Here is a 12,713-nt window from a genome sequence, read left to right on the forward strand (position 1 = left end):
TATATATATATATGTATATATATATATATATATATATAGTTAATTGATAGATAGGTATAAAGAACAGTTGTTGTACTGTTCTTAAAAAGTACTTTAAATAAGAATCAACCATCAATTATAATTGTTATTCTAAAATAAATATATTTTTATTAGGTCAATAGTTTATTATTATTGTTATTATAAAAAGAAGAGCAAACCATAACCAGGAAAACTACAGTAAATAAATAATTTCATACAAACACTAGCAGTTGAAAACATTCGTGGTATTCTTATCAGGTTCTATTTGCAATGAACTATATAATTGAAAGGATGTTCCCCCATTCAGAAGATTTCAGTGACTTCCTCGTTTGTCCTGAACTTGAATTGTGGTTTGACGTCAAGGAGAAAATGTGGTGCAGTGACTTTCCCTGGAGCTGATCTTTTTCAGATGCCATGCACGTTATCCGTTTAATTATAGTGCCTTGATCCAGTCAATCCCTGACCATCTCGTATCATCCATCTCCCCCTTTCTCCCGCATTTCAGTTCCAGAGTGTTTTTTACCGCAATTTGTATAATCCAAAACTGCAGGAGTCCCGGTTCACCAAGGATGTGTTTGCAACTGTAACATAGAGTTGTTGGTCTTTCTCTAGGCGGAATACCCCTGCCAGAGAAGCTGTACACAAATTTGATGTGTTTGGGTCCAAACTGCAAAAAGACTTGAGTAGCTCCTTGACTTCCTGTTTATTGGGTTCTATGCTCCTTATGGATTGCTTTAATCCAAAAGAAGTAGAATGTTTGGAGAAGGTGACTTGGGAATAGATGAAATAGATTCCGGGATATCGAATGGTCAACTTGTCCCGTTTGGTGCTAAACTGTACGTCCTGTAGCAGCGAATGCTCTTCATCCCAAAGAAGATTGTTTGACTTCAAGAAGTCCGAATTCTTATCTGGTGGCATTAAAACAAGGAGAACCTCATTATCACCATACAATCGCTGGGCTTTAACTTTAATTACATGATTGGATTTAATACTAAATGAATGATTCTAATACATTATATTACATTCACCTTTATTTTCGCTCAGAGCAGTCATGTGTGCAGCTGGTCCAATGAAGTGTGGCCCTCCAGTTAACTTAGACACTGCAGGATAATTACACAACAACAGTAAGCATACAATAAACATTAAAGGGTTACAGGAAGGTTATTGCTTGCTAAATATTCAAAGCAAATCTTTTTATTTAGTAAGAAGAAAATATGCTAGGTATTTATTTTTATACAGGCACCAACATGCTAAAAAATCAAACAGTCAGTATTCAGCAGTCCATTGTGCTGTATGTTTTAGATACTGTTAATAAGGTTGCCAGGTCAGCAGTACTTACATTTTTCATTTGCTTGTGAAACCTTTGGGAAGAATTAAAAATATATATTAATGAGATATTTTCATATAATGTTTATGTTGTACGATTCACATCTAGGAATACCAAAATATTCTAAGCATGACTTTTGAATGCTTGAAATAAACATATACCTTTGCTATGAGAGTTTTATATTTTTCCATCAGTTTGTCACATTCTGTCATTGAGTCTTCTCCTTTATTGCTATCCGCACAGTCCTGTAGTCTCTGTAGGCTTGTCATGTCTTCATAATAACTGCCCTGGAGCTGCTGAAGATGAAGGAAAAGACATTTATGAATGTGTTTCCCTTAATGCTTAAAGAATTGATAGTAAATATATACAGAGCTTTTAAAAATCGGATCAAAGAGAACCCGGAGTGTGAATAATCCAACTTTTCACGTACAATACGGCAATGAAAATGAAAAAGGTTTTATAAATGTACACAACGCTGTCTGTCAAAGTTTATTTCACACAGCGCTACAAGTACAATTACTTAGATGTTACCGATTATTCTTAAAAAATATAGGGCCCACTTTATATTAGGTGTCTTTAAATACTTTTTTTACTTCTGAAATTACAGATGTAGGCCTAATTACAGGACTGAATTTTCAAATAGAAGTACAATGTAAAAACATGTAGGTACACAATCAGTGCATTATCAAATGATTAATTTAAATGTAAGTACATAGCAGTTAAGGACACAATATAAAGTGGGTCCAAAATATATCATTTATATATGTTATAAGCATTGTCATATATTTGTGGTTTGTACATGTTTAATAAGCTTAATAATAACCTGACGGTATGTGTTTTGCTTCATCAACACACTGCCTGAAACTGATCACAATGGAAAGCACTTGAATGCACTGTTGCTATAGTTACCCTTCTGGTGAACTCCACTTACATTTGCGCATCTGTTTAGTGAAATATGCACTCTAACTTGCACTTTAGTATTACTGAAACATTTGAAATCCCTACTGAAACTAACACTTCGTTGATTCGTGTATCAATATGTCTGCTTGATTCACTGATATACTTAATCTATGAGTTGTACATAATCTATTTTAAACTACATGTGTTTGCTAAAAAATGGCCTATATGTATAGATTTAAAAATCTTTTTGCTGATTTAAAAACATAAGTTGTTCTCTTTTTTTTTTTGTATCCCCCCCAATTTGATTCTGATGAATGCACTAATTATCAATCATGCTTACTATGCAGGGATAATGCATATTGTCATTGAGTCACTCCTTTGGCATATAACTCATAGAGTGAGATTGCATAATTTGTTGGGTAGTTTGGTTTTAACTTCCTCTTGAGACAGAAATGCTGTTTTTTGTTGCCTTTGTTTCTTTGATGCACAGCACACTGCCTTGCTCATAAAACCACACAACCCAGGAAATACACCAGTGAGATCAGGCCTCGCAGTCTTTTAAGTTGAACTTTTTCTGTATATTCTGAGACAAAATAACCATTTGCATTTCATCTCAAGTTGCATGAGCAATTTTTGCAGTTACATTTAACCAACTGATTCCAAAGTGATTTTTAGTGAATGTAAGAAGACGTTCCTCCTCAAGTTCACACAGGTGTCTTATCAGAGGAACCATAGTTCATCACATGATACGCTAATATTTGACAAACACAAAATGTCCAAATATTTTTTGTCTTTATTGTCAAATGCAATGATATGTATACATTTTTAAGCTTTACTTAAGTGTCCAAATACTTTCGGGGCTTCTTTATTTAAATTTTTGGAGAGTACTCACAGCCGTGAGTATAAACACAGGAGAAACACTTATGAAACCTGTTATTTATGAGCCATAACTATTTTTGTTTGATAATCAAGGTCGATAAGATACTAGTTTACCACATTTATAAAAGATCCTCGAAAATGTATGAAAGACATGCTTTTCATTTTGGCTTTTGGCTTATACATAGCTTCCCAATTTTGACCTCATTTTAACCACCAATCGGTGGTCTCTGCTACAGTACCTATTCTCATAACTCCACTTGATCATTCTTGACGTCTGTTTAAAGCATACATTGCTGTAACTGTAAATAAGTGAGCATCTCTGTATAGGTTTATAGTATGTGTAAGAGTTTGTTAAACATTTTCTTTTTTAATTGTTGGCCCTTCAATGCCACCTTAATGTTGGTCATAAACTATGCTTTACATCAAAACAAAAACGTTTATCATGCAAATGTTGACTGTCGACAATAGAAAATGCTGATTATCTAGTATCGATTTTTGCAAAAGAAAAACACACAACAGGTTTCACACGAACTGCGCCTAACCTCAGTTCCACCCCCACTGATTTATTTCAGTCCCTCTGCCAGGGCTCACATTTTCCGAAGTCATCAGTATTATTTCAAACGCATACTTTATAGATTAGAAAATTATCTTCACCCACAAGGCATGAAAGGACACAGCTGGGACCTGTCATCAGACCTTTATTATTAAAGGGGTCATATTTAATATTTTGCTAAAAAGAACATTATTTTGTGTATTTGGTGTAATGAAATGTGTTTATGCGGTTTAAGGTAAAAAAACATTATTTTCCACATACTGTACATTATTGTTTCTCCTCTATGCACCGCCTTTCTGAAACGCATCGATTTTTACAAAGCTCATCGGTCTGAAAAGCGAGGTGTGCTCTGATTGGCCAGCTATCCAGTGCGTTGTGATTGGCTGAATACCTCAAGCTTGTGACGGAAATGTTATGCCTCTACCATATTGTGATGACCTGTCCGGCCGGAGCGACTAGACTAAAACATTAAAACCCATTGTGGGGACATAATTACGGATTATAATGACTTATACTGTCTTTTTACGCGTTGCGTTGCGTATCGCGCTGCGTAAACATAAAACCATGTCTGCATTTGTGATCGGAGAAATGACAAACAACAAGCGCTACTCTAGGCTAGAGTGAGCGGCAGCCGGCAGATTCGACACAGGAGCGTGAAAGGACAAATTGAAATCGCATCATATGACCCCTTTAACTGAAACATCAGAAATAATATAAAAAGTGCTTTCTGTGTAGTGTGAATGGATGTGGGTGGAAGTGAATATATGTTTCAGTGTTGAATATGCAGTGCTCATGAGTAAAGTGAGATCATTTACACTGAAAAATATTGACACTTATCATGTAAATGTGTCACAAATGAAAGCTACACAAGGCTAGATAAAACTGCAATTCTATATCTACTTATAGATACCCCTTAAAAATCAAGGCTTTATTAGTTATAGTACAGTAGGTAACATACTGATAATCATGATGCTGTTGCTTTATGTCATTTTGAATATATCTACCTTATTTTTTAATGAGTATAAAAGCTATTTTATGAGACTTCCCATTCATTAGCCACTGTAAATGACTAGAAGAATAACAAAGTGCAGTAAATGGTAAAACTAGCTACAAACCAGTGTTTATAATTATGAGAATAGGCCTACAATAATATGGTAAGAAATACCAGTTTGCAATATGAAGCAGCATTTTAGCAATTTAGGACCTTATACAGTATTTACTGTTTGTCTGATACTGTGAAACTTACTTTATTAGTAAATATTAGTCTAATATGAAAAAAATACCACATTAAAAACTCTAAAATCATTATTGGGAGAAAGAATTCAACACATACAATGCAAACTTTGTATTCACTGCTTCTTTTTCCAGGGATGGGAAGAATGACTTCGTAAAGCACGTATGACTCACGTGTTCTGTGCATGTTGGTGAAAAGATGAGAGACTGTGGGCCTATGGAACTGACTATGAGAACGGCACATATTAAAAAGTTCACACTTTCTGGAAAATGTGCAAATGATGCAGGATTGAAGCCCCAAAATACTCTAGCTGGAATAATGACGTAATTACATGTCTTTGTGTTATAACATGACTCACAATTATACATTTTATACAGTTTTGTAAAGCTTAATAAAAATGTTACTTGATATGATAACATTTAAGTAAAACATGGAGATATCAATCAAGCAGTGGAATTTAATATCCTAAAACTATTAAATACTATGCTACAGGGAAACTTTCACTAACTAACATGCCACTAACAAAGATCAATAATCATTTATTAACTCAAAAAAGCATATGGATATTGACTGAACTTTGCCCAGTTTTGTTATATGTGATTAAACATCAGTGGGTCTCACTGTAGTATGGCATGGGCAGTGGCTCCTACTGTTGGAGACAAGCGTAACTACACACTACATACAGTACTGACAGCCTGACACTTACACTAACTGCTTCACTGCACTATTAGCAATGTGTTGTCTTCATTCAGAAGTTCATTATATAATCAGCATTTGTGTACAATCAGTGTAGTATGTTCTTACATATATTTAAAAATACATTCTTATGTTCTAAAGAATTAATTAAACTGACACTGCACATTAATTTCAAGCCATAGGTCAGGGTGTGTAGTGGACTACTAAGGACAGAGTGTGCTGCTCTTTTTTCTGAGGGCCCTTGATGGTGCGATGCCATGAGGGCCCGTCACAGGGTTTGAGTGCATGAGGATCTTCTTTGCTGCTTTGCTGAGGATTTTGGATGTTAATAGATGGTTCTCCTTGACACTTCAGAAATGCTAAGAAACACCTGTAGAACTGAAAGAAAAAAGTCTGTTCATTTCACTAATGTACAACTTTTAGGGGTAGAGAAGATACAATGTTGTCCTTTTAGGGGACAAGCTGATGTACCTGTGAGTATACTTACCTTGGCCGTGTTCCGCTCTGGCTCGCGGACAATGCAGAACATAAATCTTTGTGTCTGCACAGACTTGTGCGTGGACAACCGTGCATGTGAGCAATTTGAGCTCTCAAAAACAAGGGACCACTAGGTAGTGCACACGTGTCCTACATATTCATCTGCACTCATGGTCAATACAGAATTTTCTGTAGGGTCTGTACACTCAACTTTACACTAGATGGAGTGGAACATGGAAAATGAAGAATATCTGAGCCTTAAAGGTAAAATTTTTGCACATTTTTTCTGACAGTGTAAAGATACACTAATATATAACTATAACTAAAAATTCAGAATTCATTCCATTTAGTCTGTGGACTAACCTGGTTGTTGAAAAGCACATATATGACCGGGTTGACCACAGTGCTGCTCTTGGCCAGGACTGATGGCACCATGCTGGTTATGGGAGTGATCAGTCCCCTCCTGCCAAAGGTGGCCAGCAGGGCCACCACCCCGTAAGGCATCCAGCACAGCAGATAGCAGGATACCATCATGACAATCATCAAAAGGATGTGGTTCTCTCTCCTCTGTGCACTCAGCAGGTTGATTTTAGTTACCTGAGCCAAAAAAAATTAACACTTAATGCATATGTATTTTGATTAGTCCACAAACATGACATCTAATCTCCAATGTATTTTCAGGTAGGCCTTTTCAAGCATCTAAATCAAGCTAAAAGCCTCCATCTTGCTGCAGAGAACATGGACTATCCAACAGTTCATGATGTCAACATGCATAGTATGAATTAGCTTGCCATGTGTGTAAGCTGTTTGCAAATCAAAGGAAGACTGGCAGATGGCTCCTTTATGAGTCAAATGATGGGAGTCATGACTTCTACCCTCTGGAGTCTGTTAACCTTCCTTATCCCCTTCCCATCATGAAGTAATCTCTCTGTATAAAGATCTCCTGCCAGCCAGGTACAGAATGTGAACTTCCAATCAGCGGTGGCGGCAAATGAGAGCTGATCAGTGAAGCTGAGTTCCCTGCACAGGCTCATGTCATCATTCACACCTTTTACATGCTCCATTTGTCCCAAACAAGATGATTGTCATTGTATTGGCAGCTCCAGCTTGGCTAAGTGTTTTCTCACCTGTGTAATCCTCTGGAATGGTCCTTCAGCAATTTGAAGGACCATTGTCACACTGACAAGAAATATTAATTTGAAGCAACATAAACAAAACATCTGAGTCTGCAAATGGTTTAATATACACAAAAGTGTTCTCCATTCATAAACACCACCAAAAGTGCTTGTTAATTGTATCTGAATGCATTTTCATTCAGCTTTCCATTGAATAGTGTAATGGAAATCCATTTCATACCACATGTCTGGAATGGCTCTTTTTTACGAATGCAATTACTTTTTCAGACATGTCATTGCCTGATTTTCACAGTCCTCTCTTCTTGTAATTCCCCTTTTTGAATCCCATCAGAATCCCATGTTTGTGTTTCTAAGAAAAGCCAGAGGGCTGTAGTGACTGGCCCACTCATACGTGTAATGGAAGCAGCTCTTTCCATTTGTCAGATACACAATGCGGTGCCTGCTACTGAACAGAGTGAATCCTGGAGGAAATAAATTTGTTACATAACAATTTGTCACCAATAGTAACAGATACCTCATTCTAAAAATACCTCAGATGGTGATTCATTCATAGAATTGCTCTGGCGAGGCTCGCTGCCTTACTACCTGCTGGAAATGCTCATTACGTATTCCTTCACACAGTGATGTGTTTATGAAATCTGCCTCAGGCTGATGAGTCACAAAAACCTTAAGCCTTCTTCACCCTGAACACTGTCTAACCTGAAGCCCCAAAGTGCTTTGATCTCATTCCCTTAGCTGGACAAATCAATATCAAATGGATAAATAAAGAATCCAAGAGCGCAGGACCTGTTATCTGTAGCTTGCCGGGGTTTTCTGGATTTCTGGGTATAACAGCTATATTTCCTCAGAAAGGACATTAACATGGTAAGGGGAGACTGTAGTCAGCCACTGGTGTTATACAACAGCACTGGGACCTTTCACTGTTTGTATCACTCTGTTCGCCGATGTTTTTTTATTCAAGTCAGTCTGTGCATTAGTGATCAGAATTTTAGAGTGGCATATCTCCAGGTTACATTGTTGCACCAGTAAGTGGCAGCAAGTATCTTTGTGAGTCACTGAATCATTCATTCAACCAATCTGTTCAAAAACATTGATTCATTCAAGAATGAAACAAGTAACTTGCCTACTGCTCTTAGGCTGCATCTGATTATGCATACCTCCCTACCTATAATAGGCGAAAAACAGTATGTTAAAAGGGTAATATGTTTGAATTCACAACAGTAGGTGAAAAGTAGGCTACCCGCCGGACTTACTGCTTCCATCAAGATTCAGAATTTCTGTGTTTCTCTATGCAGTCTTGCTATTTCTGCCCTAGAATGATATGGTAAAAATAGTCAGAGCACTAAGAGTAGTATGCTAGTATGAAACAACTGTCTTTTACTGTTCGATGATGGAGCCTTGTGAATCAACAATATGACAATCGAACCCCAAAGAACCTTGTGAACAGTTCTTAAAATAATAGTTTTTCTTAGTTTAAATAACTTTTTAATGCACTAAAGATACTTTTCCCCACTATAAAGAACCTTTTAGGGCAATGGAAAGGTTCCATGGATGTTAAAGGTTCTTCATGGAACCATAAATACCAATGGTAAGGAACCTTAGGCTACATTCACAGTCAGTTTTTGGGATTGACAACCACATTTTCATTACAGGTGTGAGTGTCGAAATGTCCCGTTCACACAGCAGCTTACAGTTGTGTTTAGAATACTGTCTGTATGAACGTGCAACGGGAGTCAAGCCTGTAGGCTATTCCTTACCAGTAACCATAGCCACAATGACCAAAGTAAAATCAAAGACGGCGACGTCCATAAAACTGAAAGTCTTATCACTTTCTGACATGACAAGATCCAATCGAGCCACGAGTTCTTTAGTCAAATCTTCATTAACCGACAGCAGCTTTTATATTTTGGTGGAGAGAGGAGCATTTGAATCGTGCAAAAAACACAAAACTGACGGGAGCGGCTTCGCTCCGGTGGAAAACTGACGGGATCTAAAACTTTAAGATGACACGCAGCTCATTTCTCCGTCACTGTAAGTTACCGAAAACACACATGAAAACACATAATACACAGTAGACTTGAGTTTGTGCGGCTCCCTCTCGCGCTGTATGACGTGACAGACAACTAGGCCTAGTTGTCCAGTCCAGTTCCGTTGACACAGCACGTGTGTTCCGAGAATGCGGTTGTCACACCCGTAAATGCTGTGTGTGAACGTAACCACATTAAACGGGAGTCAAGCCTGTAGGCTATTCCTTACCAGTAACCATAGCCACAATGACCAAAGTAAAATCAAAGACGGCGACGTCCATAAAACTGAAAGTCTTATCACTTTCTGACATGACAAGATCCAATCGAGCCACGAGTTCTTTAGTCAAATCTTCATTAACCGACAGCAGCTTTTATATTTTGGTGGAGAGAGGAGCATTTGAATCGTGCAAAAAACACAAAACTGACGGGAGCGGCTTCGCTCCGGTGGAAAACTGACGGGATCTAAAACTTTAAGATGACACGCAGCTCATTTCTCCGTCACTGTAAGTTACCGAAAACACACATGAAAACACGTAATACACAGTAGACTTGAGTTTGTGCGGCTCCCTCTCGCACTGTATGACGTGACAGACAACTAGGCCTAGTTGTCCAGTCCAGTTCCGTTGACACAGCACGTGTGTTCCGAGAATGCGGTTGTCACACCCGTAAATGCTGTGTGTGAACGTAACCATCCTTTAAAAAATGTATTAAAAATCTGTTACTAAACTTTTACAGCACAAAACAGTAATCTGCTGTAAATTCTGTAGTCAAAAATGTGAAGGCACCCAGGTTAGTAAAATATGGCATATTAGGGGTGTTAATCTTCACTGGTTTCACGATTCAATCGATTACGATTAGCTATCATTTCAACGATTCGATTAAATTCGCTGCGTCGCATCCTCAATTTTAAATATTACTGCACATGCGGCTACATTTATTGTGTGTGAACGTAACCACATTAAGGACTCAAATACAGGACTGACAACCATATTCTGCTGCTGTATGAACGTGGCCTAATTTTAAGATTGACAGTGACATCCACAATTTTATGTTTCTCTTCCAATACTACTACATAATGATGGATTTAAAAATATACAGTGGATTTAATAAATAATAACATATATAACATAATAATGAGAGTCCTCTTCTCACTCACCCCTTTAATAATGAACAGGATTTTGCCATAGCAAAATATCATGAGCATGATGGGTAGAAGCAGACAGAAGATGAACAGGCACATTACATAAGACATGCTGCTGGTTGAGCGCTGATGCCACTGCACTGAGCATGTTGTCCCGGGCCCTTCAGGTCCATAGCTACTCCAGCCCAGGAATGGTGGGAGAGTCCACACCAGCGAATAGAGCCAGGTTCCAGCCACACAGAGCCAGGCCCTGCGGAAGTCAGACACGTCTGCCTTGGTGGGGCGCAGCAGGGTGGCATAACGCTCGTAAGACAGTATGGACAGAGACATTAGAGACACAATTCCTATTTGGGATAAAGAAAACAGATATGGAAAAATAGCGGTCACAAAACAACCAACTTGTGATGTTCTAAATGCTTTTTTTTGTAATATATGTTAATATTTGTTTGTACTGTATCTATTGCCTGTTTACACTAAGTGCTGTAAAGCAATTGCTACAATTTTGACAACTTTCTGTCACGCAGGGGGAAAATGAAAATAAACCCACGTTTGACAAAGCAATTCACTGTGAACATCCAGGACAGTCCCTAGAGAGAAGTCTGAGGTTAAGTGCAAAGAATAATTGTTATATAGTTATGCTCTCAACTCAGTTCTGTTCCTGGATCAGTTGAGCAACCCTCAACTTATATATAAAAACTGCCAAAATTAACTGCAGCGTTGAGGTAGTGTGTTAATGAGACTGCTGTTGCTGTATATTACTAGACAAACTATACTAGACAAAAACTAATGATTAAAAACATTTTCATACATTCTAAAATAATCAATGCACAGTATAAACTAACTGAAATAACATAACATTTCCTCTTACTTTTGTGTATTTAAAAGTTTTGACATGCACATGAGAATCAACACACAGCTGATACAGTGAGCAGGTATATGTTTACCCTTGATTGTGTAAATGCGGGCACTGCTTCTTTTCTCAAATGAATATTTATTTTAAATTCCTCAACTGATTCCTTAATTATAATTACTATACTAAAACGATAAATAGTAACAATCAAAAATAATGCTGAAACAGACTACAATTAAACCGAAATGTAGAATAATGTAATACAATTTCTGTTATGCAGTCTCCGACTCAAGGTGCTCATTAAGGTACAGATTGTGTTTTCCAGACAAGGTCAAAGGTATGAAGACCTATTAACAACTATCATGTTGTAAACAATGACTTGACACAAGATTATGGAGTTAAAACAAGCCGTTGACAACATATTTATTTCTACAGTTCAATTGTCAGAAATGTGGGTAACCACAGAGAAAAACTGTGAGCCTCGTTCTCCTTCAGTTGGTTTGCACTGCAGGTCCACGTTCTGCACAAAAGCACTCTGCACTCGCAGATCTGCAGGTCCTCTACACAAGAGAAACAGAGGGTGTCACAACACTCCCACTAGAGTAATTAACGGCCTTAAACGGGCTCTTCATTCAAATGTCAGATCACTGGGGGAAGACTGTGACTTCTGAGACAACTCAGATTAAATCAAAGTGATTCTGGCTTCTGCCTGTCTTGAGCATTTGTGGAAAATTTTCATCAGACTGAAAAAAATGGAAGCATATGGTCTAATGTGAACTTGACAAAAACCATGTTTCCTTTAAAAAATGTATTAAAAATCTGTTACTAAACTTTTACAGCACAAAACAGTAATCTGCACTTGGGTTATGCAGCAGGACAATTATCCTAAACACACCAGCAAGTCCACCTCTGAATGAAAATTAAGGTTTTGGAGTGGCCAAGTCAAAGTCCGGACTTAAATCTGATTGAGATGCTGTGGCATGACCTTAAACAGTCAATTTATGCTCGAAAACCCTCCAGTGTGGCTGAATTAAAACAATTCTGCAAAGAAGAGTGGGCCAAAATTCCTCCACAGCGATGTGAAAGACTCATTGCCAGTTATCGCAAACGCTTGATTGCAGTTATTGCTGCAAAGGGTGGCACAACCAGTTATTAGATTTAGGGGGCAATTACTTTTTCACGCAGGGCCAGGCAGGTTTGGACAGCTTTTTTTCTCTTAATAAATGGAATAATTATTTCAAAACTGCATTTTTGTATTTACTTGTTTTATCTTTATAATATTAAAATTCGTTTGATGATCTGAAACTTTTAAGTGTGACAAATATGCAAAAAATAAAAAAAAAACAGGAAGGGGGCAAAAACCTTTTCACGGCACTGTACATATATATTTAATACACATTTATGCATACACTCATACACAAAAATATACAGGTGCATCTCAATAAATTAGAATGTCATGGAAAAGTTCATTTATT

General features: G+C 37.5%; 2 protein-coding genes across 2 annotated transcripts in view; both read right to left on the reverse strand.

The window, feature by feature from the left end:
* Positions 1-269: 269 nt before the first annotated feature.
* Positions 270-9,801, reverse strand: LOC107561553 (uncharacterized). Its single transcript, XM_016246024.1, has 6 exons — positions 9,797-9,801; positions 6,517-6,520; positions 1,507-1,641; positions 1,358-1,379; positions 1,047-1,118; positions 270-926 (listed from the first exon to the last, which is right to left on the reverse strand). The coding sequence occupies exons 2-6, from the start codon at positions 6,517-6,519 to the stop codon at positions 538-540; spliced, it is 621 nt and encodes a 206-aa protein (XP_016101510.1). The 5' UTR covers position 6,520; positions 9,797-9,801; the 3' UTR covers positions 270-537.
* Positions 5,791-12,713, reverse strand: part of LOC107561544 (pinopsin-like) — an 8,360-nt gene continuing 1,437 nt past the window's right edge. The window contains exons 2-4 of the mRNA XM_016246013.1: positions 10,404-10,732; positions 6,448-6,681; positions 5,791-5,985 (exon numbers count right to left, since the gene is read on the reverse strand). Coding sequence (XP_016101499.1) covers positions 5,791-5,985; positions 6,448-6,681; positions 10,404-10,732 — 758 coding nt within the window. The remainder of the gene's footprint in view (positions 5,986-6,447; positions 6,682-10,403; positions 10,733-12,713) is intronic.

Source organism: Sinocyclocheilus grahami, unplaced genomic scaffold (assembly GCF_001515645.1).
Source record: "Sinocyclocheilus grahami isolate Dianchi unplaced genomic scaffold, SAMN03320097.WGS_v1.1 scaffold23.1, whole genome shotgun sequence".
NCBI classification, from domain to species: Eukaryota; Metazoa; Chordata; class Actinopteri; order Cypriniformes; family Cyprinidae; genus Sinocyclocheilus; species Sinocyclocheilus grahami.